This window comes from Oncorhynchus gorbuscha, linkage group LG19 (assembly GCF_021184085.1).
Source record: "Oncorhynchus gorbuscha isolate QuinsamMale2020 ecotype Even-year linkage group LG19, OgorEven_v1.0, whole genome shotgun sequence".
Classification (NCBI taxonomy): Eukaryota; Metazoa; Chordata; class Actinopteri; order Salmoniformes; family Salmonidae; genus Oncorhynchus; species Oncorhynchus gorbuscha.
In genome coordinates this window covers 5099477-5126389 of record NC_060191.1, presented here as the reverse complement: position 1 = coordinate 5126389, position 26913 = coordinate 5099477, and the positions used below count along the sequence as shown (strand labels likewise).

General features: G+C 42.6%; 1 protein-coding gene across 1 annotated transcript; it reads right to left on the bottom strand.

Annotated features, from left to right (window-relative positions):
• Nucleotides 1-3842: 3842 nt before the first annotated feature.
• On the bottom strand, nt 3843-22034 carry LOC124005943. Its single transcript, XM_046315589.1, has 6 exons — nt 21431-22034; nt 7193-9879; nt 6722-6879; nt 5561-5623; nt 5181-5363; nt 3843-5080 (listed from the first exon to the last, which is right to left on the bottom strand). Exons 2-6 carry the CDS (start codon nt 7762-7764, stop codon nt 3843-3845), a joined length of 2214 nt encoding a protein of 737 aa, XP_046171545.1. The 5' UTR covers nt 7765-9879; nt 21431-22034.
• Nucleotides 22035-26913: the final 4879 nt, after the last annotated feature.

The following is a 26913-nucleotide window of genomic DNA, read 5'->3' as shown; positions in this document are numbered from 1 at the left end:
TCTGGCACGTGCGGGGTGACAGGCTTTGTCATGCAAATGTAGCGTTTCATTGAAATGGTAATGTGACCTGGATCAGGGGTAACTCCTGAAGGCTATTGGTGCAGGCTTTTGCTCCAAACCCGTGGTAACATACATGATTCAGTTAATTAAGGTTCTGGAGAACAGTTATAATTTCGTTGAAATTAAAGCTTGCAGGACAAGTAGCTCTCCAGGGGGGTGGTTGCCCTGTTAGCAAGTGATTTAGTTGTAGCCTACTGTAGATTTAGGAACAACTTCCCACAGAATGTCTAACATGTATTCGATCTTACCTGTCAGTAAAGTCACTTCATATGAGAATAGTTAAGTAGGATGGCTAGTTTATCACTCCTAATATCATACAATTTCATCAGTACTTGAGTAAGACCCTGATGAAAGAAACAAGTTTGACAACCTTTTCCACCAACTTTATTTTACAAATGTAGTGTTTGATCACTGCTGTATCCAAGGGGATCAAAATGCATTGGAGAAATTAAAAGTAGGCCTTTATATATTAAAATGAATAATAGTCATGAAAACATTCATGAAGTTCACTTGTAAATATCATCCCATACAAATCTATATAATCTCATACAAATCTAGATTTAGATTTATCCTTCCTCATTCTACATATGTTTAAATGAATTAATGATGGTGTCGAAACATACACCTATTCATTCATCTCTTTGTGTCTTATTTTATTCACCATCTATTACATGTGTTATCTGTCATTACTCATCAAAAATATCCCTGTTGCCACATAATAGGCTATATAGAAATATGTTAAATGTTAAGCATTTGGGTGGTCACTGTACATTCCACTAAATACTCACATATAATTTGTTGAAGCCTCAAATTAATATGTTATAGAAGAGAGCCACAACCCATTAGAATATTCTGATTGTACTAGCTATACAAAATACAATATACTTACACAAAAAAAGGTTTACCATGTACAAAATAATGGCAGAAGTGTATGTAATGACTGTTTCAATGGTTATGGCTTGTGGCGATAGTACAGACATTGCTACAGACTTTCTGTGACTTGAATACAAATCTAAAACTAGGTTAGCTGTCCTAATTCCCTGAAAAAAGACACTGTTACTGAACATTCAGGTAGTTACTGTTATACCCTTTTTACCTACCTGTGTTTAAGACATGAATGTAAACACATACATTGTGACATCATGTGTTAACCCTTTGGGTTTTATTAGGTTCGGCTGTGGTATTAGCAAGTGTTTCAATTTGGTCCCAGACCCAGAACTTTTCCCTCCCTAGTCCCTATCAATATTGTCTGACCTTGTGAACGGTGAGTGTAATGATTCCACCCCAACACGTGGAACCAACACAACTTTTGCTAATACCTATGCAATATTTTCAAATAGTCTAGATAGAAGGCTCCATCTAGAGAAAGGGACTAGGGAGAGGTTTGTAATTGGGCCTTTGTCTCAAAACATACTGTAATAAAGCCCTGTATTCAGGCATGTTGTCAATGCATTACCAAGACATGGAGTTGACATGCATCAAGATTAGACAGTGTTAGTTTGAATCCCCATTTTGTGTTCAGATGTAACAAAAACAAACAAAATTTCATGAGAAAGATAGGTATCTAAAAACATGTAAACACTTACAATCTCACTAAGAAAAATAACACCAACACCATTACTATAAGATAACCATTAATTATAACAACAATTATAATAATCATTAATAATAACACTTGTTGTAATCATGACAATAACTGACATGGACTACCCAGTGAACACCGTCTGACGCCGACGTCCATGGACATCTAAAAGATGCCATTTTGCTCACTGGGTAAGTGACCATTGTGTTTAGGAAGATTGTCAAAAGAAAATCTGTATCAACATGTCAGTCATTTTATCTCCTGAATTATGCCAGATTTTGTAAGATTTGTAAGCTATATGAGACACTTTGTATACTGTAGATGATATATATATATATATATATACAGTTATACTTCTCTCTTAGTCGAATACAAGTCTGTTCATTTTCTTAAGTCCCTTAAGTTTATCAAACACAGCCCCGCGCATCACCAGTGACTTTTTTTTGTTGCTGAATGTAAACCACTAAGACGTGATACAAAATATGTCTTTATCTGGTGCAAATATCAGGGGATTGTGCAAAAACATTTCTGTCTTAGTGTTTCCCTCTTTGAGCTGGGCTGGGAAAAAACTGCTCATGTTCTTTTTTACAAGTTTGACTCCAGGCATCTACAGGACATACTACTCACACGTCAGTGGCAATATCAACACCACAAATTAAGTGAAAGCATTAATATGCTGTATTATGTGGTCCAAAGCCACACATGTAGGATAGGATTAGCCCTTAATATTAAGCATTATTATTGATATTATGACATTTCTACCTAATAGAGAACGGTTGGAGTGTGTTACTACGAACAAGCAAGGTCCTCTTCTGATGAAGGGCATCCTAGCCAACCAAGTCTCTTCTGAGTCTCACCCTCATATCTGACTGCTTCATCATTGGAGTCATCCTACAGTATGCATTATAGTCCACTGCCTTGTTACAGTCAATTCCCTAGACACATAGACTTTGGCTTGCTCTGAAGCCAATCATTTGTATTGTCCTGTAGAAATGTTGGCTTGTGTCAGTTCTCCTCTGGTGAGATTAATAACATGGTGATTGTCAGACGTGCTTTCTCTGTTGTATTTTATTTGTATCCCAATGCATGGCTTTGAAGGTCAGTCGTATTATGAAGTGCAACACCTGCATCATAGTGTACTTTTTGTGCTCTATGAAAGAAAATACCCTGTAGTTGCAGTAGCTAATCGTCCTATTGGTAGGCTGATCAACTCAGAAGTTCCTCGTCAAACATAGTGACTCATGGCTCAATCAGATTTGGTTGTCCTGATGAAGACAGGTGGGTCACAGGGGAGCTCCAGGTAGAAGTTGCACTTAGGCACAGATTTAGGATCAGCTCAACCCCCCCCCCCCCCCAAATGCTTAGCATAACTATTAGGCGGTGGTGGGATGCAAAACTGACCTCAGATCAGTTACTGGGGGCAACTAGAGAATGTATGGAAGCAATTTTCTCAAGGTCACATTCTTTCACACAAGAAGCAACTATCGACAGCTCTGTTTTCCTGCGTCACAATGAGGCGGGCTCATTCGTATACCACTCCCTGGATTCAATACCCTACATCATCCGACATTCCACATCATAGGTCACGAAGATCATCAGTTCAATGAGGAAAATAGCATCCTTTGATACAAGTGTAACCTGTTTTTCTATGTAACACTGAAGTACACAGTCTGGCCGTACACCACTCTTCTCTCTCTCATACTTAGATGCATTATCTTGGTCCTCCTTTCTAATATGGCTCAAAAGTTTCTTTATTCTGTTAGATATAAAACACAAGGTTATGCATGAACAAACCAGTTTCTTAACTAAGTCCTAGCTATCTAATTTCTCCCACATTTTTTTTTCATTTATTCATGGAATCAGTGTATGGCAATATGGCACATTAGATATGAAATATGGCTGATGTATCACATATATAAAAATGGCAGGATAATTCCGTTCCTCTACCATTTTGACCTCTAAGCAAGTCCTTCATCTCCCTATATGTACAGATTGATTCACCATATTTCCTTCTCTACCCTTCCTATTCTCATATGTCTACTCTCTTCATGAAGACCACACACACAGTAGGTAGAATTTGCCCTAACCACTGATACAGAGTCAGATATTTGTTCATCCCCCTAATGGTTAAGGGTAGGTTTAGGGGTGAGATAATCTGATCCTAGATTTGCAGTTGATGGCAATTTCTACCTGGTGCCCCTCACACTGTCACCTCATTCTTACTGCCTGTCCTGATGCCCTGACTGCCTCCCCCTCCTCCTCCTCCACTTCCTCCTCCTCTACTTCCTCCTCCCGCTCCTGTGTCGCCCCCTCCTGGTATAAAGTGTAACTGCTCAATAGTGTTCTGCCTCTTGGCAGCGAAAGCCATCCTCTTGGCGCTGTGGCCCCCTAGCGTTCCTGTTCCCATGACAACCCCCGTCCCGGGCATCTCGCTACCACCCCAGCCCCCCATGCCTCCCCCCATGCCTCCACTCATATGCCCCGTCATGCCCTGGCTTCTCTCCTGCTCCCTCCCCGAGGTGGGGTGAGAGTTCATCTTGATCATGTGGTGGCGGTCCAGGGAGGGAGTGGCACATACATTCTGCTGGGACTGGGCTTTCTGCTGAGGGGTGATACCACCCCGGGGGAGAGTGGGGACCATGCCTCCCCCGCCTCCATGGGCATATGGATCCTGCACACCCACTCCCATCCCTCCGACCCCTCTACCCATGCTCTCCTCCAGGTGATCTGGGGACATGAGTAGGCGATCCTGGGGACGCTCCTGTGCCCAATCCTTGGGCTTCCTCGTCAGGGTCTGGTTGTTGGACTGAGGCCGCTCCTGGGGTCGATCCTTGGGCTTCCGTGTCAGGGTCTGGGTGTTGGATTGAGGCCGCTCCTGGGGTCGATCCTGGGGCTTCCTTGTCAGGGTCTGGTTGTTGGACTGAGGCCGCTCCTGGGGTCGATCCTGGGGCTTCCTTGTCAGGGTCTGGGTGTTGGACTGAGGCCGCTCCTGGGGTCGATCCTGGGGCTTCCTTGTCAGGGTCTGGGTGTTGGAGTTCTTAGTAGCAGCAGCCATGGCTTTGTAGTACTGGTGCTGCTGGTTCTTGGACATCCTGGAGAGGGTCCCAGTGTTCCCGGGGACGTCCCCCATGTTGAGCAGCTGGTCCTGCGACATGACCTTCCTGGCAGGCTTGGACAGGGTGTCGTAGTTGGGATTGTAGTGCTGCTCGATTGGGTCCAAGGGGTAGGGGTTGACCGTGGGGGAGACGGGGGGTAGGCCGGTGGGTTGAATCCAGGGGCGGGGGGCGTGGCGGGGGAGGGTGCCCCTCCCACCCATGGTGTTGTAGTCTCCGCCACAGGGGATGTGGTGACTGGAGGACTGGAGAGCGGGCTGGGCTGTGTGGGGACGCCTCTTGGTGGTGCAGTAGCCCGATGAATATTCATCAAGACCACTCTTTTCTGGAATCAAAAGAGGAAGAGTGAAACACCTAAGTCATAGAGCTATTGTTTTCTGTGTAACGGGGTCTATCTCCATGTTGCTACGTGGTACACTACTCACCCAGGCGTTTGAGCGAGGAGTATCTGTTGAGCTCTGGCTTGGTGGCGTTCTCGTAGGATGGGGGGAGCTGTGCCAGGTTGTGGAGGGAGTGGTGGAAGGAGGGCTGCTCTTTAGTATTGTTGTGTTTGCTGGACAGAAGAGTGCCTCCTGCCGCCAGCTGGGTGTTGTTCATACGGGCATGTTCTGAGGGGTCAAAAGACAGCTATGTTATGGTGTGTTTGTTTCTTAATTGTTGTTTTTTGGACAACCTTTATCTAACCAAGTTGGTATCATTGACATTTATACATTATTGTGAAAAACTGTAAAACATGGAAGGGCACCAGATGCATACATTACAGTATGTCACTGGAACCAACGATTTACACCAGCAGTTGACTTACCGATGGTAGCAGTGTGATTGGGACTGGTTCCTGAATGGATAAAATTGTGTTGAATATTCCCCACTGCAAAACAAACAAACAGTCATCAGCTGTGGAGCAACAGTGTATACATAATGTAGATGTGTGTGTACGTGAGTGAGACAGCAGAGGGATACACTGTATGATGTGCTCAATTGTGGATGTTATCAGGCGATTTCTAGCTTCATGGTTTATTAACCATATTAAAATCAAGGCATCCATCCTCTTTTACATTACCTGGGCCAATTCCTCTTTACACGCTCACCCACTCACACACACATCTCTGATGAGATGAAATGGTCAAACCACAGGGACACCGTAGTAAAGAAGGCACAGCAGCGACTCTTCTACCTCAGGAGGCTGAATACATTTGTCCTGTCTCCGAGGGCCCTCACAGTGTTTTACAGGAGCACCGTCGAGACTACTGTCGGTCTGCATCGCATCCTGGTACGGCAACACCGCCGCTGACTGCAAGGCTCTACAGAGGGTGGTACGCTCAGCCAAACGAGCTATTAGGTGCTCACTGCCAGCCCTCCTACAAAACCAGGCGTCGCAGGAAGGCCAAGAAGATCATCAGGGACCTTGTGGCCTGTTCTCCCTGCTTCCATCGCCCAGACACTGGCAGTATAGGAATATCATGGCAAAAACTGTCAGACTGGCCAATAGGTTCTACCACCAACCATCAGGCTGCTGAATAGCCACTAGGGAGCTACCTACTCCCTCCCCCCTTGCGTTTCCCCCTATGGATATTCTACCCCCTCCCAATAACACTTACCCTGCCCCTCCCCCCAATAGACATTATCATTGCTACAGTTGTAATATTATTTTTATTATTGTCTCATTCACTTGTCTTTTTTTTGACCTGCGTTGTTGGAGCTCGGATCATAAGTATTTCACTGAGCCCTGCGATTACATCTGCAACACTGTGCATGTGACTAATAACCTCATCTAATCTAATCCATTTTACTCCTTCCCCTTTCTTACAAGACCGTTTGAAATAAGCCTAAAGCCCAACAACAGCACAAAACAGGAGAAACAACTTTGAAACAGAAGTGTACTATGTGAGCTTGTCCTCATTTCCCTTTTTCATTTCAGAAACATGTTTCCTGTTTGTTCCAACTGAATGCTCCCCTGGCCACTCACGTCTGTTGTCCTTGCTGGGCAGGCCAGGAGCATAGAGGTTTTTGGGAGGTCTGCCCAGCGTACCCTGTCCGTCCCCTGAACCACACAGGGCCACGCTGTTGTTCCTCTCATCCTGCTGCACTGGACTGGACTGGTGACGCAACATGTCCACCAGCGCTCTGAGAGGAGAAACCAAAAAGAGAATGTCAAAAATGTAAACGTACAAGTAATTAGGTGATGTAAAATGTGTTTTATTGCCTGGAGTAATAACAGTCCCCCCCCGGCATTAACGATATCATATCTTGTCTGATCTTATGAATGAAACATGCTATAAACATTTTATAACAACATTATGAAATGATTAAAGAATCTGTGTTTGTCTGTCTGTCTGTCTGACTGTCCATCTGTCTATCTGTCTGTGTGACTGTCTGTCTGTCTTGCGCTCTGTCTGTTCATCTGTCTGGTCTGGTACTGATTGACCCCTCCCCTCACCTGGGCATGTTGATCTCTCCGTTGTTGGCCTGCTGCGACACCTTGTTGAACATTATCTTAATCCCCACGGCAACCGCTACCATAAACACGATGACACCTCCAATCACAAAGCCTGTGTTGTGGCTCAGAGGCTGCAGAGGGTCCAGTTCCGGCTCATCATCATCCAGGAGTATGGCGTTTGGTGGCGGGGTCTTGGCCCAATCCGGGGAGTCGTAGTTGGTACAGCTGCTCTGCTCCAAACGCCGGGTGGGGTCGGGGCAGCAGAAGCGGTAGTGGCAGCTGCCACAGCAGTAGATGAAGCTGTCCTTGGAGCAGTTGAAGGTGTTGTCCAACTGGCCCATGACGTCATAGTAACCATGGCACACGTCCACGTCCACCAGTCTGTGGGGAGGAGGAGCTACCTGGGCCGCGCGCAACGGAGGAGCCAGGGCTCCCGCTGCCGCAGACGTCACGTTCTTGGGGAACATGATCTGGGCCAGGGGTCGGGGGAGGGGTCTCCAGAACCCCAGGGGCTTCTGGAAGTTTCTCTGGAGCTTTGGGCCTGCCCCGGAGGGCAGAGGGGCGGTTGGCATGGATGGTCAGGAGGAGGAGAGGGGGGCTGGGGGCGGACTGAGGGGGTTCGGTGGAGCCCCCCCTGGCGAGGCCGGGGGTCGGTACGTAGGGGAGAGGGAGTGGGAGAGGGGGAGCTGTCCTCAGCTGTGGTAAGTGGGGCAGCAAGGAGAGAGAGGAGGGAGACGGCGAAGACTTGGAGATTGGTGGTGGGCGTCATCTTTACATGACTAAGAGCTCTATTTTCTGTTGTCGACTCAACACTGTTAAAAGGCTGTCCTTTTTTCAGAATTAAACCACTAAAACACTATTTGAAACATTTAGGTAGCAGGTATGAGTTGTTTGGTACTCATATTTTCAAAATATCTTAATTTAATAATGAATATGTCTGATGAACTTTGTGAATGAATTCTAGATATGCTTTAAGAGATGGAAGTCATGAGTGTCAACCAGTTGTAAGTGTCAACCATTGGTGACATAGGTATTTACTTATTATTCTGTTACCCATATCTTCAACATCTTCTGCGATAATATTCTGCATCCCATTACAGTAAAATCAGACCTGTATAAGCCTCACAGAGTAAACGAGGGTAAATTGATCAAACCCAGATCGTCTATTTCTTCTCCTAGTTCTAGAATCTATCTACCATACAAAACCATGCTATGAATCATGTGAAGTTAGTTTGAGGTTATAACATTCACATGCAAAAATACAAAAATAGATGCAATCTCCTTGGATGAAAGGTCAAACAGAAGGTGTTTACCTTCACCATGACGTATTCCTGAACACGTTGTGCTTTGTTTAGCTGAAGACAAGAAGTAAGCTTCCTCAATGAGTTATGGCAATTTTATACATTTCCTTTCGGTTATGGCACTTGTAAAATAATATGTCACAAAATGACACATAGGCCTGTGTTTTAAGGGCAACAGTCCTCTGTAAACATTGTTCCTAAAATGTAAACAGTTAATGACTCAATCATGTCGTTTTGGCGCTGGATACATTCCCAGTTTGCACTTAGACTCAACCTGTAAACTAATATTCTCTGAAAAAGTAGAAAAATCTCTACATATAAATGTCTAAATGTTTCAATATTATGCTAAATAAAAGATGTGTACTAAATAAATCTCATGCTAAATAAATCTAAATCATTTGTGTTCCTGTGCTTTTAGATGTTGCAGACCATTTGAATGGCAGTTGGAGAGGTTGTGGTTCTTGACGGGTCAGGGCACTGAATGGCTGTGGCGGAGTGTAAACATACTGTGTGACTGTAAAGCAGGACATTGGGCTTCCAGGCATATAAACATCACAGGTCACTAACTACATAATGCATTGGCCACTTATTTACTTAAATGTTTTATGGTCTTATCTAAAATGCATAGGCACTTACTGTTCCTCTGATTGTGCTGAAGGCTACAGAGCCAGCGCCCTACATTAAGGACAGAGGACAGTGAATACCACAAATGAGGAGAAAGTATAAAACGGTACGACAAATCGTATTATATCAAATAGACAGCTGGAAAAGCAGTTTTCATTTTAGCTAGTGGCTGGATGGGTACCTCTGTTTTTAGATGTACAAACTTAGTATGTATGGTCTAGTATAGAATATACAAGGAAAAGAGCTTGAGGTTTAGATGTAACTCTACAGATTGAATTCAGTTGTGTCTCATTATGATGGTTGAGGACTGAGTAGCACATTGTAGTTCACATGTGCCATTCCTTCAATAACTCTGATTATTCCTGATTTGGTCCTAAAACTGAAAGAAAAGCATTTTTGGAGAGAAATATGTAAATGTGTGGAGTTATTGTGTCTGAGGTTACAGGTGATAATAGACAGAGACAGCTACGTCTCCCACACAAATTATAATTACATACAATTATCAAAACAGTTCTTATCTGTTGCTGAGCATGTAGGCATGGATAGGGGAGGCAGGGGGGCTGCTGAAATCACTGATGGCTCTACTTGTTTCAATACATGTGAATAAAAACAATGGAGAATACAACCAGCAGTTCTCACTGTTGTTCCAAGTTTTTATAAAGAACTCTTCTATTCCCTGAAAGTTCTGCTTGATTTCCTGTATCGTCTTCAGATTTGGATAAAGGGGATCAGGCCTGGAATGTCTTCACAGATTTGTGGATCCTGTATGGAACACAGAAATAATCGATTAGGAGAGGGGACATCAAGCCCCCCCACACACACACACACACTACCTCCCTCGTATTCTAACACACACCACAGCAACACACAGACAACACACACCACAGCAACACACAGACAACACACACCACAGCAACACACAGACAACACACACCACAGCAACACACAGACAACACACACCACAGCAACACACAGACAACACACTCTGTAAGACACTCACACACACTACCTCCCTCGTATTCTAACACACACCACAGCAACACACAGACAACACACTCTGTAAGACACTCACACACACTACCTCCCTCGTATTCTAACACACACCACAGCAACACACAGACAACACACACCACAGCAACACACAGACAACACACACCACAGCAACACACAGACAACACACTCTGTAAGACACTCACACACACTACCTCCCTCGTATTCTAACACACACCACAGCAACACACAGACAACACACACCACAGCAACACACAGACAACACACACCACAGCAACACACAGACAACACACTCTGTAAGACACTCACACACACTACCTCCCTCGTATTCTAACACACACCACAGCAACACACAGACAACACACTCTGTAAGACACTCACACACACTACCTCCCTCGTATTCTAACACACACCACAGCAACACACAGACAACACACACCACAGCAACACACAGACAACACACACCACAGCAACACACAGACAACACACACCACAGCAACACACTCTGTAAGACACTCATGAATTGCTATGAATTTCTAGCTATAAATTGGAATAGAACTTGTCAAGAAGTGTGCACCATGCATACTGTATGCACCTGAATTTGATTTGTGTGCTGTTGTGTGTGTGTGTGTGTGTGTGTGTGTGTGTGTGTGTGTGTGTGTGTGTGTGTGTGTGTGTGTGTGTGTGTGTGTGTGTGTGTGTGTGTGTGTGTGTGTGTGTGTGTGTGTGTGTGTGTGTGTGTGTGTGTGTGTGTGTGTGTGTGTGTGTGTGTAGGGCAGCCAGCCATATGCACCTGAATGTGTGTGCTGTTATGTGTGTGTGAGACAGCTGGCCCTCACATTGATGAGACAGAGATAGTGATATCGTAATAAATAGCGTCGTTTTATTAAAAAACTTGCAGACATCCCAGCAGTCCCACTCACACACAGAACACCATCCTCCATTTAAACAAACTGAAGTGCTTCAGGCAGCAGGCCACAGGTGTGTGCAAGTGCAATTAGCTAATTAACCAAGCTTGAACGCAGTCAGCTCACACAATTAAAGGGGCATGTCACTCATTCTAACGTTCAAACCAACAGGTAAAGGTTGAGCTGATGAATAAAGATCAATTAACTGGAAGGATGTGATAATTCATTGACAGTTTAGGATCCTATATAAATAAATACACAATAAATCCATGTATACAAAGCTTCGAGGTATGCTAGGTCTGTCTGTGTGTATGCTAGGCCTGTCTGTGTGTATGCTAGGTGTGTCTGTGTGTATGCTAGGTGTGTCTGTGTGTATGCTAGGTCTGTCTGTGTGTATGCTAGGTCTGTCTGTGTGTATGCTAGGTCTGTCTGTGTGTATGCTAGGTCTGTCTGTGTGTATGCTAGGTCTGTCTGTGTGTATGCTAGGTCTGTCTGTGTGTTAGTGTGTCTGTGTGTATGCTAGGTCTGTCTGTGTGTATGCTAGGTCTGTCTGTGTGTATGCTAGGTCTGTCTGTGTGTATGCTAGGTGTGTCTGTGTGTATGCTAGGTCTGTCTGTGTGTATGCTAGGTCTGTCTGTGTGTATGCTAGGTCTGTCTGTGTGTATGCTAGGTCTGTCTGTGTGTATGCTAGGTGTGTCTGTGTGTATGCTAGGTCTGTCTGTGTGTATGCTAGGTCTGTCTGTGTGTATGCTAGGTCTGTCTGTGTGTATGCTAGGTCTGTCTGTGTGTATGCTAGGTCTGTCTGTGTGTATGCTAGGTCTGTCTGTGTGTATGCTAGGTCTGTCTGTGTGTTAGTGTGTCTGCCTTTTGCAGGAGCATCAGCTCCTGAAAAGCAGATGAGAGAGGGAGAGAAAGTGAAACAGAGAGAGAGAGAGCAGGGGGATAAATGTAGGGTCGGGATTTAAATGAGCAGAGAGAGTTGGTGGGGAGCGGGAAGAGCCAGAGGTATAGACGCAGAGACGGTCGTGAGTGGGAGGGCGGTGTGTGGGTGGCACAGAATCAAGTACATTTCTCCCAACACTTACCAATATAACACCGCACAGCACAGCACATCACAGTTAGACAGACCCACAAATGCACAAACCAAACAACATTACAAGATAGGGTGACACAACAAGCATGAAATATGACGGAGGAGAGTGGTTTGCATGTCCTTTCACTTGCATCTGCAAGATCTGATACCTGCACAATGAACACTGTTAATGCTGTTGTTGAAGTGGCAGCATGTATGTCAGTCAGAGAGATGTGTGTGTGTGTGTGTGTGTGTGTGTGTGTGTGTGTGTGTGTGTGTGTGTGTGTGTGTGTGTGTGTGTGTGTGTGTGTGTGTGTGTGTGTGTGTGTGTGTGTGTGTGTGTGTGTGTGTGTGTGTGTGTGTGTGTGTGTGTGTGTGTGTGTGTGTGTGTGTGCGTGTGTGCGTGTGTGCGTGTGTGTGTGCGCGTGTGTGTGTGACTGCAGTATACTCTACAGGCATTCTGAACCTTTCTGTAGTCTCTCCCTCTCTCCTTTCATTCCTCTCGCTCTCTCCTGTCTCCCATCTCCCTCGTTCTCCCTTTCTCTCTCTTTCTCAGATTTGGTGCGTGGGTTGAGGCAGCTAACTCTCTTAGAATAGCACTGCAGCTCTGTCTGTGTGTAAGAGAGAGAGATGGAGAGAGAGAAATAGCTATTGTCCAATCTACACCTATTAGCCAATTCTGAAACTTCTACCTCCATCATCACTGGTTGTCCATGATACCATAATATCTTCCATTTCATCCTCTATCTATACATTGTTCTCCATCACCACATTCCTTATCACTTCCACTAACAACATCTATTCTCATGAAAAGGCATCCCAACCTGCATTTTCCAGCAGGAAAAACGAATCCAAAAGACTTGTCACGACTAAAGACGCAAATTAGAGTGAAACATCATGCAGTTATAATTCCTGTAATGTATCACCAGTATCCTAACACACATACAAGTACAAATGTAAAAATGACATATGCTGTAACATAAGAAATGAGATATCTCTATAGTTCTATCTCTATAGTTACCACTATATACTGTAAGTTAGTCTCTATAGTTATATATCTATAGTTACCACTATATACTGTAAGTTAGTCTCTATAGTTATATATCTATAGTTACCACTATATACTGTAAGTTAGTCTCTATAGTTATATATCTATAGTTACCACTATATACTGTAAGTTAGTCTCTATAGTTCTATCTCTATAGTTACCACTATATGCTGTAACATAAGAAATGAGATATCTCTATAGTTCTATCTCTATAGTTACCACTATATACTGTAAGTTAGTCTCTATAGTTCTATCTCTATAGTTACCACTATATACTGTAAGTTAGTCTCTATAGTTATATCTCTATAGTTACCACTATATGCTGTAACATAGTAAATTAGACATCTCTATATTCATATCTCTATAGTTATATCTCTATAGTTCTATCTCTATAGTTACCACTATATACTGTAAGTTAGTCTCTATAGTTCTATCTCTATAGTTACCACTATATACTGTAAGTTAGTCTCTATAGTTATATCTCTATAGTTACCACTATATGCTGTAACATAGTAAATTAGACATCTCTATATTCATATCTCTATAGTTATATCTCTATAGTTACCACTATATACTGTAAGTTAGTCTCTATAGTTATATCTCTATAGTTACCACTATATGCTGTAACATAGTAAATTAGACATCTCTATATTCATATCTCTATAGTTATATCTCTATAGTTACCACTATATACTGTAAGTTAGTCTCTATAGTTATATCTCTATAGTTACCACTATATGCTGTAACATAGTAAATTAGACATCTCTATATTCATATCTCTATAGTTATATCTCTATAGTTACCACTATATACTGTAACATCGTAAGTTAGACGTCTGCATAGGTTTATCTCTATAGATAACACGATACACTGAAAGTTAGTCTCTATAGTTATATCTCTATAGTTACCACTATATGCTGTAACATAGTAAATTAGACATCTCTATAGGCATATCTCTTTAGTTACCACTATATCCCGTAACATCAGAAGTTAGATATCTCTATAGGTATATCTCTATAGTTACCACTATATACTGTAACATCAGAAGTTAGGTATCTCTATAGTTATATCTTTATAGTTACCACTATATACTGTAACATCAGAAGTTAGATATCTCTATAGTTATATCTTTATAGTTACCACTATATACTGTAAAATCAGAAGTTAGATATCTCTATAGTTATATCTCAATAGTTACCACTATATACTGTAACATCAGAAGTTAGGTATCTCTATAGTTATATCTTTATAGTTACCACTATATACTGCAACATAGTAAGTTAGATATCTCTATAGTTATATCTCTATAGTTACCACTATATACTGTAAGATAGTCTCTGTAGTATTTGATACACTGCCGATTTTGCAGGTTTTCCTACTTACAAAGCATGTAGAAGTCTGTAATTTTTTTTTATCATAGGTACACTTCAACTGTGAGAGACGGAATCTAAAACAAAAAATCCAGAAAATCACATTGTATGATTTTTAAGTAATTAATTTGCATTTTATTGCATGACATAAGTATTTGATCACCTACCAACCAGTAAGAATTCCGGCTCTCAGACTGTTCATTTTTCTTTAAGAATCCCTCCTGTTCTCCACTCATTACCTGTATTAACTGCACCTGTTTGAACTCGTTGCCTGTATAAAAGACACTTGTCCACACACTCAATCAAACAGACTCCAACCTCTCCACAATGACCAAGGCCAGAGAGCTGTGTAAGGACATCAGGGATAAAATTATAGACCTGCACAAGGCTGGGATGGGCTACAGGACAATAGGCAAGCAGCTTGGTGAGAAGGCAACAACTGTTGGCGCAATTATTAGAAAATGGAAGAAGTTCAAGATGACGGTCAATCACCCTCCATGCAAGATCTCACCTCGTGGGGCATCAATGATCACGAGGAAGGTGAGGGATCAGCCCAGAACTACACAGCAGGACGTGGTAAATGACCTGAAGAATGCTGGGACCACAGTCTCAAAGAAAACCAATAATAACACACTACGCCGTCATGGACTAAAATCCTGCAGCGCACGCAAGGTCCCCCTGCTCAAGCCAGCGCATGTCCAGGCCCGTCTGAAGTTTGCCAATGACCATCTGGATGATCCAGAGGAGGAATGGGAGGAGGTCATGTGGTCTGATGAGACAAAAATAGAGCTTTTTGGTCTAAACTCCACTCGCTGTGTTTGGAGGAAGAAGAAGGATGAGTACAACCTCAAGAACACCATCCCAACCGTGAAGCATGGAGGTGGAAGCATCATTCTTTGGGGATGCTTTTCTGCAAAGGGGGCAGGACGACTGCAGTATATTGAGGGGAGGATGGATGGGGCCATGTATTGCGAGATCTTGGCCAACAACCTACTTCCCTCAGTAAGAGCATTGAAGATGGGTCGTGGCTGGGTCTTCCAGCATGACAACGACCCGAAACACACAGCCAGGGCAACTAAGTAGTGGCTCCATAAGAAGCATCTCAAGGTCCTGGAGTGACCTAGCCAGTCTCCAGTCCGGAACCCAATAGAAAATCTTTGGAAAGAGCTGAAAGTCCATATTGCCCAGTGACAGCCCCGAAGCCTGAAGGATCTGGAGAAGGTCTGTATGGAGGAGTGGGCCAAAATCCCTGCTGCAGTGTGTTCAAACCTGGCCAAGAACTACAGGAAACGTATGATCTCTGCAATTGCAAAAAAAGGTTTCTGTACCAAATATTACGTTCTGCTTTTCTGATGTATCAAATACTTATGTCATGCAATAAAAACGCAAGTTCATCACTTACAAATCATACAATGTGATTTTCTAGATTTTTGTTTTAGATTCCATCTCTCACAGTTGAAGTGTACCTATGATAAAAATGACAGACCTCTACATGCTTTGTAAGTAGGAACATTTGCAAAATCGGCTATAGGTATATCTCTATAGTTACCACTATATCCTGTAAGATCAGAAGTTAGATATCTCTATAGGTATATCTCTATAGTTACCACTATATACTGTAACATCAGAAGTTAGATGTCTCTATTTTATTTTTATTTTTATTTCACCTTTATTTAACCAGATAGGCTAGTTGAGAACAAGTTCTCATTTGCAACTGCGACCTGGCCAAGATAAAGCATAGCAGTGTGAACAGACAGCAACACAGAGTTACACATGGAGTAAACAATAAACAAGTCAATAACACAGTAGAAAAAAAAGAATCTATATACATTGTGTGCAAAAGGCATGAGGAGGTTGGCAATAAATAGGCCATAGGAGTGAATAATTACAATTTTGCAGATTAACACTGGAGTGATAAATGATCAGATGGTCATGTGCAGGTAGAGATACTGGTGTGCAAAAGAGCAGAAAAGTAAATAAATAAAAACAGTATGGGGATGAGGTAGGTAAATTGGGTGGGCTAAATACCGATGGACTATGTACAGCTGCAGCGATCGGTTAGCTGCTCAGATAGCAGATGTTTAAAGTTGGTGAGGGAGATAAAAGTCTCCAACTTCAGGGATTTTTGCAATTCGTTCCAGTCGCAGGCAGCAGAGAACAGGAAGGAAAGGCGACCAAATGAGGTTTTGGCTTTAGGGATGATCAGTGAGATACACCTGCTGGAGCACGTGCTACGGGTGGATGTTGCCATCGTGACCAGTGAACTGAGATAAGGCGGAGCTTTACCTAGCATAGACTTGTAGATGACCTGGAGCCAGTGGGTCTGGCGACGAACATGTAGCGAGGGCCAGCCGACTAGAGCATACAGGTCGCTGTGGTGGGTGGTATAAGGTGCTTTAGTGACAAAACGGATGGCACTGTGTTAAACTGCATCCAGTTTGCTGAGTAGAGTATTGGAAGCTATTTTGTAGATGACATCGCCGAAGTCGAGGATCGGTAGGATAGTCAGTTTTACCAGGGTAAGTTTTACGGCGTGAGTGAAGGAGGCTTTGTTGCGAAATAGAAAGCCGACTCTAGATTTGATTTTGGATTGGAGATGTTTGATATGAGTCTGGAAGGAGAGTTTGCAGTCTAGCCAGACACCAAGGTACTTATAGATGTCCACACATTCTAGGTCGGAACCATCCAGGGTGGTGATGCTAGTCGGGCGAGCGGGTGCAGGCAGCGAACGGTTGAAAAGCATGCATTTGGTTTTACTAGTGTTTAAGAGCAGTTGGAGGCCACGGAAGGAGTGTTGTATGGCATTGAAGCTCGTTTGGAGGTTAGATAGCACAGTGTCCAAGGAAGGGCCAGAAGTATACAGAATGGTGTCGTCTGCGTAGAGGTGGATCAGGGAATTGCCCGCAGCAAGAGCAACATAATTGATATATACAGAGAAAAGAGTCGGCCCGAGAATTGAACCCTGTGGTACCCCCATAGAGACTGCCAGAGGACAGGACAACATGCCCTCCGATTTGACACACTGAACTCTGTCTGCAAAGTAGTTGGTGATCCAGGCTAGGCAGTCATTAGAAAAACCGAGGCTACTGAGTCTGCCGATAAGAATATATATTTATTTTTTTTACCTTTATTTAACTAGGCAAGTCAGTTAAGAACAAATTCTTATTTTCAATGACGGCCTAGGAACAGTGGGTTAACTGCCTGTTCAGGGGCAGAACGACAGATTTGTACCTTGTCAGCTGGGGGATTTGAACTTGCAACCTTTTGGTTACTAGTCCAATGCTCTAACCACTAGACTACCCTGCCGGCCCGTGATTGACAGAGTCGAAAGCCATGGCCGGGTGGATGAAGACGGCTGCACAGTACTGTCTTTTATCGATGGAGGTTATGATATCGTTTAGTACCTTGAGCGTGGCTGAGGTGCACCCGTGACCGGCTCGGAAACCGGATTGCACAGTCTCTATAGTCATATCTCTATAGATGTCTCTAAAGTTATATCTCTATAGTTACCACTATATACTGTAAGATAGTCTCTATAGTTATATCTCTATAGTTACCACTATATACTGTAACATCGTAACTTAGATATCTCTATAGTCATATCTCTATAGTTACCACTATATACTGTAATATCAGAAGTTAGATGTCTCTATAGTCATATCTCTATAGATGTCTCTAAAGTTATATCTCTATAGTTACCACTATATACTGTAAGATAGTCTCTATAGTTATATCTCTATAGTTGTATCTCTATACTTACCACTATATACTGTAACATTGTAAGTTAGATGTCTCTATAGTTGTATCTCTATACTTACCACTATACACTGTAACATTGTAAGTTAGATGTCTCTATAGTCATATCTCTATAGTTACCACTATATACTGTAAGTTAGTCTCTATAGTTATATCTCTATAGTTACCACTATATACTGTAAGATAGTCTCTATAGTTATATCTCTATAGTTACCACTATATACTGTAAGTTAGTCTCTATAGTTATATCTGTATAATTACTACTATACAATCAGTGGCCAATTTACAAAAATAATTTGCCACTACAGATTGAATCACATGGTAGTGGCGTGCTATATAAAGCAAGCATCGAGGCATTCAGATACTGTTTGATTGAACGCTAGAATGGGCAAAATGAGCGACTTAAGCATGGTATGATCGTCAGTGCCAGGCGTGCAGTTTCGAGTGTCTCAGAAACAGCCGGCCTCCTGGGCTTTTCACCCACGACAGTCTAGGGTTTACCGAGAATGTTGCGACAAACAAAAAGCATCAAGTAAGTGACAATCCTGTGGGCGAAAACAGCTTGCTGATGAGAGGTCGAAGAAGAATGGCAAGAATTGTGCAACAGGCAGGTCACAAACAGGCAAATAATGACGCAGTACAACAATGGTGTGCAAAATGGCATCTTGGAACGCACAACTCGTTGGTCCTTGTCACAGATTGGATATTGCAGCAGATGACCACACCGGGTTCCCCTCCTATCAGCAAAAGACAAGAAGAAGAAATGCGGCTCCAGTGGGCACATGATCAACAGCAACAAAACTTTGGCTGGTCCAACGAATCCCAGTTCCTGTTGCGTCATGCTGGTGGCAGAGTCAAGATTTGGCGTAAGCAGCAAGAGTCCATGGCCCCATCCTTCATGGACAGGCTGGTAGCGGTGGTGTAATGGTGTGGGGACGTTAGGTCCCTTGATACCAATTGAGCAACGTGTCCATGCCCCAAAGAATTCAGGCTCTTCTGGTGGCAAAGGAGGTCTGACACGGTACTAGACATTGTAAGTCTAATAAGTAACATTGTAAGTTAGATTCCTCTCTATAGATGTCTCTCTATAGTTATGTCTCTTCCTGACTAGAAGCACTGCAGTTGGATGAGGAGTGGGGGCAGAGGCAAGGCTGTCTCACATACAACGTTGCATGCTAAAGGACGGGAGGAAAGGAGGGAGGGAGGGAGTGAGAGAATACATGGGAACAAAAAGTGAAGGACAAAACCCTCAGTGCTGTGCAGATCAGAATGATGTATCCATGAGTTCCATGTCCACTGAAGGAAGGTCATCATGACACTAAACTTATTCAGAACAAACACACAGGACTAATCCTGCATGAGTTCCATGTCCACTGAAGGAAGGTCATCATAACACTAAACTTATTCAGAACAAACACACAGGACTAATCCTGCATGAGTTCCATGTCCACTGAAGGAAGGTCATCATGACACTAAACTTATTCAGAACAAACACACAGGACTAATCCTGCATGAGTTCCATGTCCACTGAAGGAAGGTCATCATGACACTAAACTTATTCAGAACAAACACACAGGACTAATCCTGCATGAGTTCCATGTCCACTGAAGGAAGGTCATCATGACATAACACGAAACTTATTCAGAACAAACACACAGGACTAATCCTGCATGAGTTCCATGTCCACTGAAGGAAGGTCATCATGACACTAAACTTATTCAGAACAAACACACAGGACTAATCCTGCATGAGTTCCATGTCCACTGAAGGAAGGTCATCATGACACTAAACTTATTCAGAACAAACACACAGGACTAATCCTGCATGAGTTCCATGTCCACTGAAGGAAGGTCATCATGACACTAAACTTATTCAGAACAAACACACAGGACTAATCCTGCATGAGTTCCATGTCCACTGAAGGAAGGTCATCATGACACTAAACTTATTCAGAACAAACACACAGGACTAATCCTGCATGAGTTCCATGTCCACTGAAGGAAGGTCATCATGACACTAAACTTATTCAGAACAAACACACAGGACTAATCCTGCATGAGTTCCATGTCCACTGAAGGAAGGTCATCATGACACTAAACTTATTCAGAACAAACACACAGGACTAATCCTGCATGAGTTCCATGTCCACTGAAGGAAGGTCATCATGACATAACACTAAACTTATTCAGAACAAACACACAGGACTAATCCTGCATGAGTTCCATGTCCACTGAAGGAAGGTCATCATGACATAACACTAAACTTATTCAGAACAAACACACAGGACTAATCCTGCATGCCATTGTATCACAGCAACAGCATCTTGCTTATTGATTTATGATACTATTGTGTGAAGAAGATGTTAACAAAACTTGTCCATCATGACTCATTGGTTTCAGATTGGTTTGATCCAATCTGGGTGTGGAGAGGGAAATATCTCCACACCGTGTGAAGAGCAAAATGTTAAATGCTCACATTTGAACAACATTCCTTTCATATTCCATATTGAAAAACAATAGAGTCTAATATGCACACTGCACAAAAAAATGGCTTTAGTTCTGATAAAAGGCCAGCAGAGAAGAAGTAGCCTAGTGCAAACAGACGTAAATCTGAAATGTCCATAGTGAGTTTAACTGCGCAATGAACCTGAAGCTGCTTGTGTACCAATATCTGGCTGTAACCGGTCTGTGTATGAATGGATTCCGGCACATCTATATATTTTACAGGTTAACAACTTGTAGCTCAGCCACTGCACGCATACATTATTGCATGTAGGTTACGGAGGTATGACTTGCATGTATCATTAAGCGTGCGTGGGTGTATAAGAACCCGAGTGTGTATACACTGACTGGCTGCGTGTGTGTAGTCTAATCACATATGAAGTATCAATGTATAAAAACTGTGGCAATGTGTATCAGCTGCGTCTTACAAGCGGTGTGTATGTGATAAGTCGATTTCTGTGGCGCAGCTTTCAAATCCATATGTTTTGTTACTGTATCCTATAGTTATCCATATTGATAGCAAATCACGTTGTGCCATATGTGGAACCCGAGGTAACGAGAAACACGAAGACAATTTAAATTATTACTGAGCATTTGATTCATGATGTTCCTGTATCAAATAAGGTTAATATATTGCCATGTCTTACCTGCGTGTTCTGCCGGATAACAGCCGGGGAGACCGTGCGCACTGGATTGCCGCGATAAATTCTCTCTGGTTAGGCAATAACGACTGTCTTATAAACTGTTGAAGGAAGACTATTGTGACAAATCATCCTCATTTTGTAGTCGATAAACTGCTGCCCAATGTTGTGTACCAGCATATCCGTCGAAAATATGACATATCTGCACTATTTATTTTTACTAGCCTTAGCTAAACTCTTTTAGTTGACTCTATCGATGGAATAAACTATTATTAGAATAGCCTACAAGCTGTGCAATGGCAAGTTTATGGAAAAATTGTCAAACTTTTCCTGTTGAAATACATTTTGTAACTAAACGATGTGCATAAATTCCATGTGTTGCACATATAATTGTCTGGTAAAAAAAAAAATCCGTAGAAGAACGCCAATCTAGCTATCCTACGAAACTCACTATAGCAAGCAAGTGCAGCACAATAGGCATATCACACCGGCAAAAGGAAGGTCGCCAGATTTTTGTCTTCCTGAATTAAACTACACATTTTTCCTCTGCAAATTTACGATGCATTTATTCCAAGCTGATATAAAGAGTTCCGTCAGAAATTCCGACCGACCCCGATCATACAATGCCTATGGGATTGTGCGACTGGTCTCACTAAGGTCCGCAAAGCTAAAGTGCGCTCCCATTGGTCGCTCGCACTGCTGTTGATGAGAGTTCTCTCCAGGGCTTTCGGATGCTGAGTTCCAACCCATCAATGATGGTCCGTAATTGGCTTAAGGAAGTGATTATGGTTCCAATACGATTGGTTCCAATACCAGAAAGACTGTATACAGAAGACATGAGCTAACCTTCTCAATAATGCACTGCAAATGCTATGCAGAGCCGGATTGTGGACCATTATGGACCGCAAACGTGCCACGGCCCCCGAACACGTCATAAGCAATGGCAAAGTGTGTAGAATTGCAGGAAATCAGCTTTAAAACTGCAGTTTACTCTCAGCCTCATGGTCAAATGTGAAGAATAACATGAGATAAACTATAAACAGCACATTTTTTACTTTGCCCCATGGCAAAATGTGTATAATTGCATGAAATTAGCTTTAAAACTGCAACATTTTCTCTCAGCCTCATGACAAAACCCCCTGGAGGTAGGGGCCCCAGGGCCCAAAATGAGGAAGTCCAGCCCTGCTGCTCTACAGTGTCACAGGTGTTAGAAGAAAAACATGAAGATGGAAATTGACAGTCATCATAATGCTGCTGGTCATCAGATGATAAATGTGCAAAAATAAATCAAAATGGGGGCCTTTGATATTTTTCTGCCTTGATACAGTCTCTCACTATTTTTTTGTGTATGTCGGTATTAAAAGAGAGAGAGAGAGAGAGAGAGAGAGAGAGAGGGGTGCACCAACGGTTGCCACAGCAACTGTGTGATTATGTTGGTGGCAATTATGAAAGGGATGAAAACGGGGTGGGGGAAGAGGACAGGAGCAATCCAAAGCCAGAACACTGATGATGCGCGTGAGTGAATCTGTCAACCATGACGGATAGGCCTAAAATGTAAAATGTGACAAGACGCTGATGTCTTCAAAGAAGTGAGAGAAGTTTGAATCCCTAATTCCATGTAGTGTGCATAAAACATAAACATATTTTTTTGTATGTGTTTCATTAGATTTCATAGAATAATGACTATGTTCATTTATTTTTGACAAAGCACATCATACTCCCAGATTACAATACTATCTCTTGTAGCCTCTCAGCCAACAGTAAAGCATGGTGCTTATTCATGGTGTTAAACCTCACAGATAATAAGACAAAACAATAATAGCCCTGTATGACATATGTATGTTCTATACCTCTATGAACAGTCTGAAATGTTTTCCCAAATGAACAAACTCATGCTGTGCAAATCCCAGAAAGAGAGAACAGTATTAGGTTGTGTGTAAAAAGGGCTGGCAGAAGCCAGCAAAGGGGGGAGAATACAGACATTGTCCCCAAACACTGAAACAGCAGGGTCAGATATTGGGCTCGTTTGAGTGGTAAGGCGAAAGCAACCGACTGTAGACGAAGGTTGAGGAGTGAAGTTGGGGGAGGTGCATCTGCAACAGCCAAAAGTCAGACACTGATGTGATTTTCCGACAGCGAGGCTCAGTATAACATGGCAGTGTTGCCATTGCTTAGAAAAGTTGTTCTTTATAATGTGGAAATAAACACGTCTCCAGCCCCCATATCACACACTCACAAACTGAAAACACACAGTGACAAGAAGAAGTATGTGAACCCTTTGGAATTACCTGGATTTCTGCATCAATTACTCATAACATTTGATCTGATCTTCATCTTAGTCACAATAGACAAAACACAGTTTACTTAAAATAATAAACACAAATTATTATATTTTTCTTGTCTATATTGAATACATAATTTAAACATTCAGTGTAGGTTGGAAAAAGTATGTGAACCCCTAGGCTAATGACTTCTCCAAAAGCTAATTGGAGTCAGGAATCAGCTAACCTGGAGTCCAATCAACGAGACAAGATTGGAGATGTTGGTTAGAGCTGTCCTGCCCTATAAAAAACAACTCACAAAATGTGAGTTTGCTATTCACAAGAAGCATTGCCTGGTGTGAACCATGCCTCAAACCAAAGAGATCTCAGAATTGTTGACTTGCATAAAGCTGGAAAGGGTTACAAAAGTATATCTAAAAGCCTTGATCTTCATCTGTCCACAGTAAGACAAATTGTCTATAAATGGACAAAGTTCAGCACTGAAGAATCCTAGAGTGTCAGCTAAAGACTTACAGAAATCTCTGGAACATGCTAACATTTCTGTTGACGAGTCCACGATACGTAAAACACTAAACAAGAATGGTGTTCATGGGAGGATACCAGGGAAGAAGCCGCTGCTGTCCAAAAAAACATTGCTGCACGTCTGAAGTTCGCAAAAGAGCATCTGGATGTTTCACAGCACTACTGGCAAAATATTCTGTGGAGAGATGAAACTGAAGTTGAGTTGTTTGGAAGGAAGGAACACAACACTATGTGTGGAGAGATGAAACTACAGTTGAGTTGTTTGGAAGGAAGGATCACACAACACTATGTGTGGAGAGATGAAACTACAGTTGAGTTGTTTGGAAGGATCACACAACACTATGTGTGGAGAGATGAAACTACAGTTGAGTTGTTTGGAAGGATCACACAACACTATGTGTGGAGAAAAAAAGGCATAGCACACCAACAGTATGGTGGAGTGAGCATCATGTTTTGGAGCTGCTTTGCTGCCTCAGGGCCTGGACAGCTTACTATCATCGACGGAAAAATGAATTCCCAAGTTTATCAAGACATTTTGCAGGTGAATGTAAGGCTATCTGTCCTCCAATTGAAGCTCAACAGAAGTTGGGTGATGCAACAGGACAACAACAAAAAACACAGAAGTAAATCAACAACAGAATGGCTTCAACAGAAGAAAATACACCTTCTGGAGTGGCCCAGTCAGAGTCCTGACCTCAACCTGATTGAGGTGCTGTGGCATGACCTTGAGAGCAGTTCACACCAAACATCATATTGCTAAAATGAAACAGTTTTGTAAAGAGGAATGGTCCAAAATTCTTCCTGACCATTGTGCAGGTCTGATCCGCAACAACAGAAAATGTTTAAGTTTATTACTACCAAAGGAGGGTCAACCAGTTATTAAATGCAAGGGTTCACATTCTTTTTCCACCCTACACTGTGAGTGTTTACACGGTGTGTTCAATAAGGACATGAAAACGTATAATTGTGTGCTATTAGTTTAAGCAGACTGTGTTTGTTTATTGTTGTGACTTAGATGAAGATTAGATAAAATTTTATGACCAATTTATGCAGAAATCCAGGTAATTCCAAAGGGTTCACATACTTTTTCTTGCCACTATGTGTGTACAGTTTACTATCAATTGGCAAAGGAGAGCCTCAAATATCACATTCATTTGTACATATCCGCTGTATACATGAATTGCGGCAAAGTTGGTTCCTGTTTCAGTCATGTCTTTGGTCACATCGGTGTGGGTCTTATAAAATAACCTAATGATTGGTTGACAATAGATCCTCCCACAATGCAGGTGATGGCTGCAGGATGGAGTTGGTGAAGAGCACCTGCAGAAACGTTCTGTCGACTGCAGTCAAACCTTCATGACCTGTGATCACATGATTTATGTAAAGTTGGGCACGTTCAAGTGGATCACTTTTGCCAGATCGTGACCATCGTTAATCACTACCATATAAAATATATTGCATTATAGTTATAAAAATTGACCACCTGGTGCCTACATGTCGACTGCAGGAACCTTACAAACATCATGTAATCAAAGGTCATGCGGTTTCTGAATTCGCCGCCGCAGTTGCTTCTCAACACCTGCGATATGAGACGTTCTAATCATTTAAATGTAGACACATTCAGTTTTCAGCTTGTGAATGTGTGATAAACTTTTACATTTATTCTGAAAAACTTTCGCAAACAGCAGCTATGTTGACACTGCCATGTGTTCTGAGCCTTGCTGTTGGAAAACTACTAGTGTCCAACTTTCGGCTGTTGCAGATGCACCTCCCCAGGCTTCACCCGAAGACTTTTGTCTAGTCGGCTTCATTACGCTTATCCCCCACGCCCCCCAAATGTGACCATTTGTACAATTATCCTAAAATCCCAGAAGAAATGACACATTAACATAGTATGATAGTCTTTTTGGTTCTGTTATGTAGACCAGTATCAGTGTTTATGCAGACATCGTTTCAGCTTTGATCTAACTAAATGAGCACCAGTCACAACAGTAGCCTGTTCTTTATGAGTAAAGCCAAGGCTGTGTGTAAAGTAGAGAATTTCACACAAGCAAAAGCTTCAGGGCCTTTAGCTGTTAGGAAGATGGGGCCAGAAAAGTTGGATCCGCAGCCACTCCATACTTCCTTTCCCCATAATCGTCAAGGTGGTAGGGTACTCCGATAGATGGGGACTAGAAGGTGAAAAACCTTTCTATAGGGGGGTTTCCTGGCATCACCTCCAGCCCAACACCCAGGTGTCTGGGGACAACTACCAGGATAAGGCAGATATTTCCACCCAGATGGGTAGCTGGTTGCTCTGCATGCTGCTCACTGCAGCCAAGCCAGAGGAAGGAGCCCTTCATCACGTACGTCAACTGACAGCCTGCTTGCTGGGGGTACGTTCCACTAGACTAAACATGTGTGTATGGAATTCATGACAATGGGTGGAGCTCAAGAGTGTAGTGGCTCCCTCCTTCGACTTGTCTCCCCTGTTGCTTTTTCACCCATCCTGTGTACTCAGACCTTTACAGATGAAGAGGAAATTAATCCTGTATTTTACTATGAAATATGCCACAACCTACATTCAGGGCTCTCGAAAAATCTGATATCTCCCTTCCATCAACATACTACTGTACCACAGAAAGCAATTCACACCATAATATGTTCAATATCTTACCAACACTGAAGACAGAACTAGATCACAAA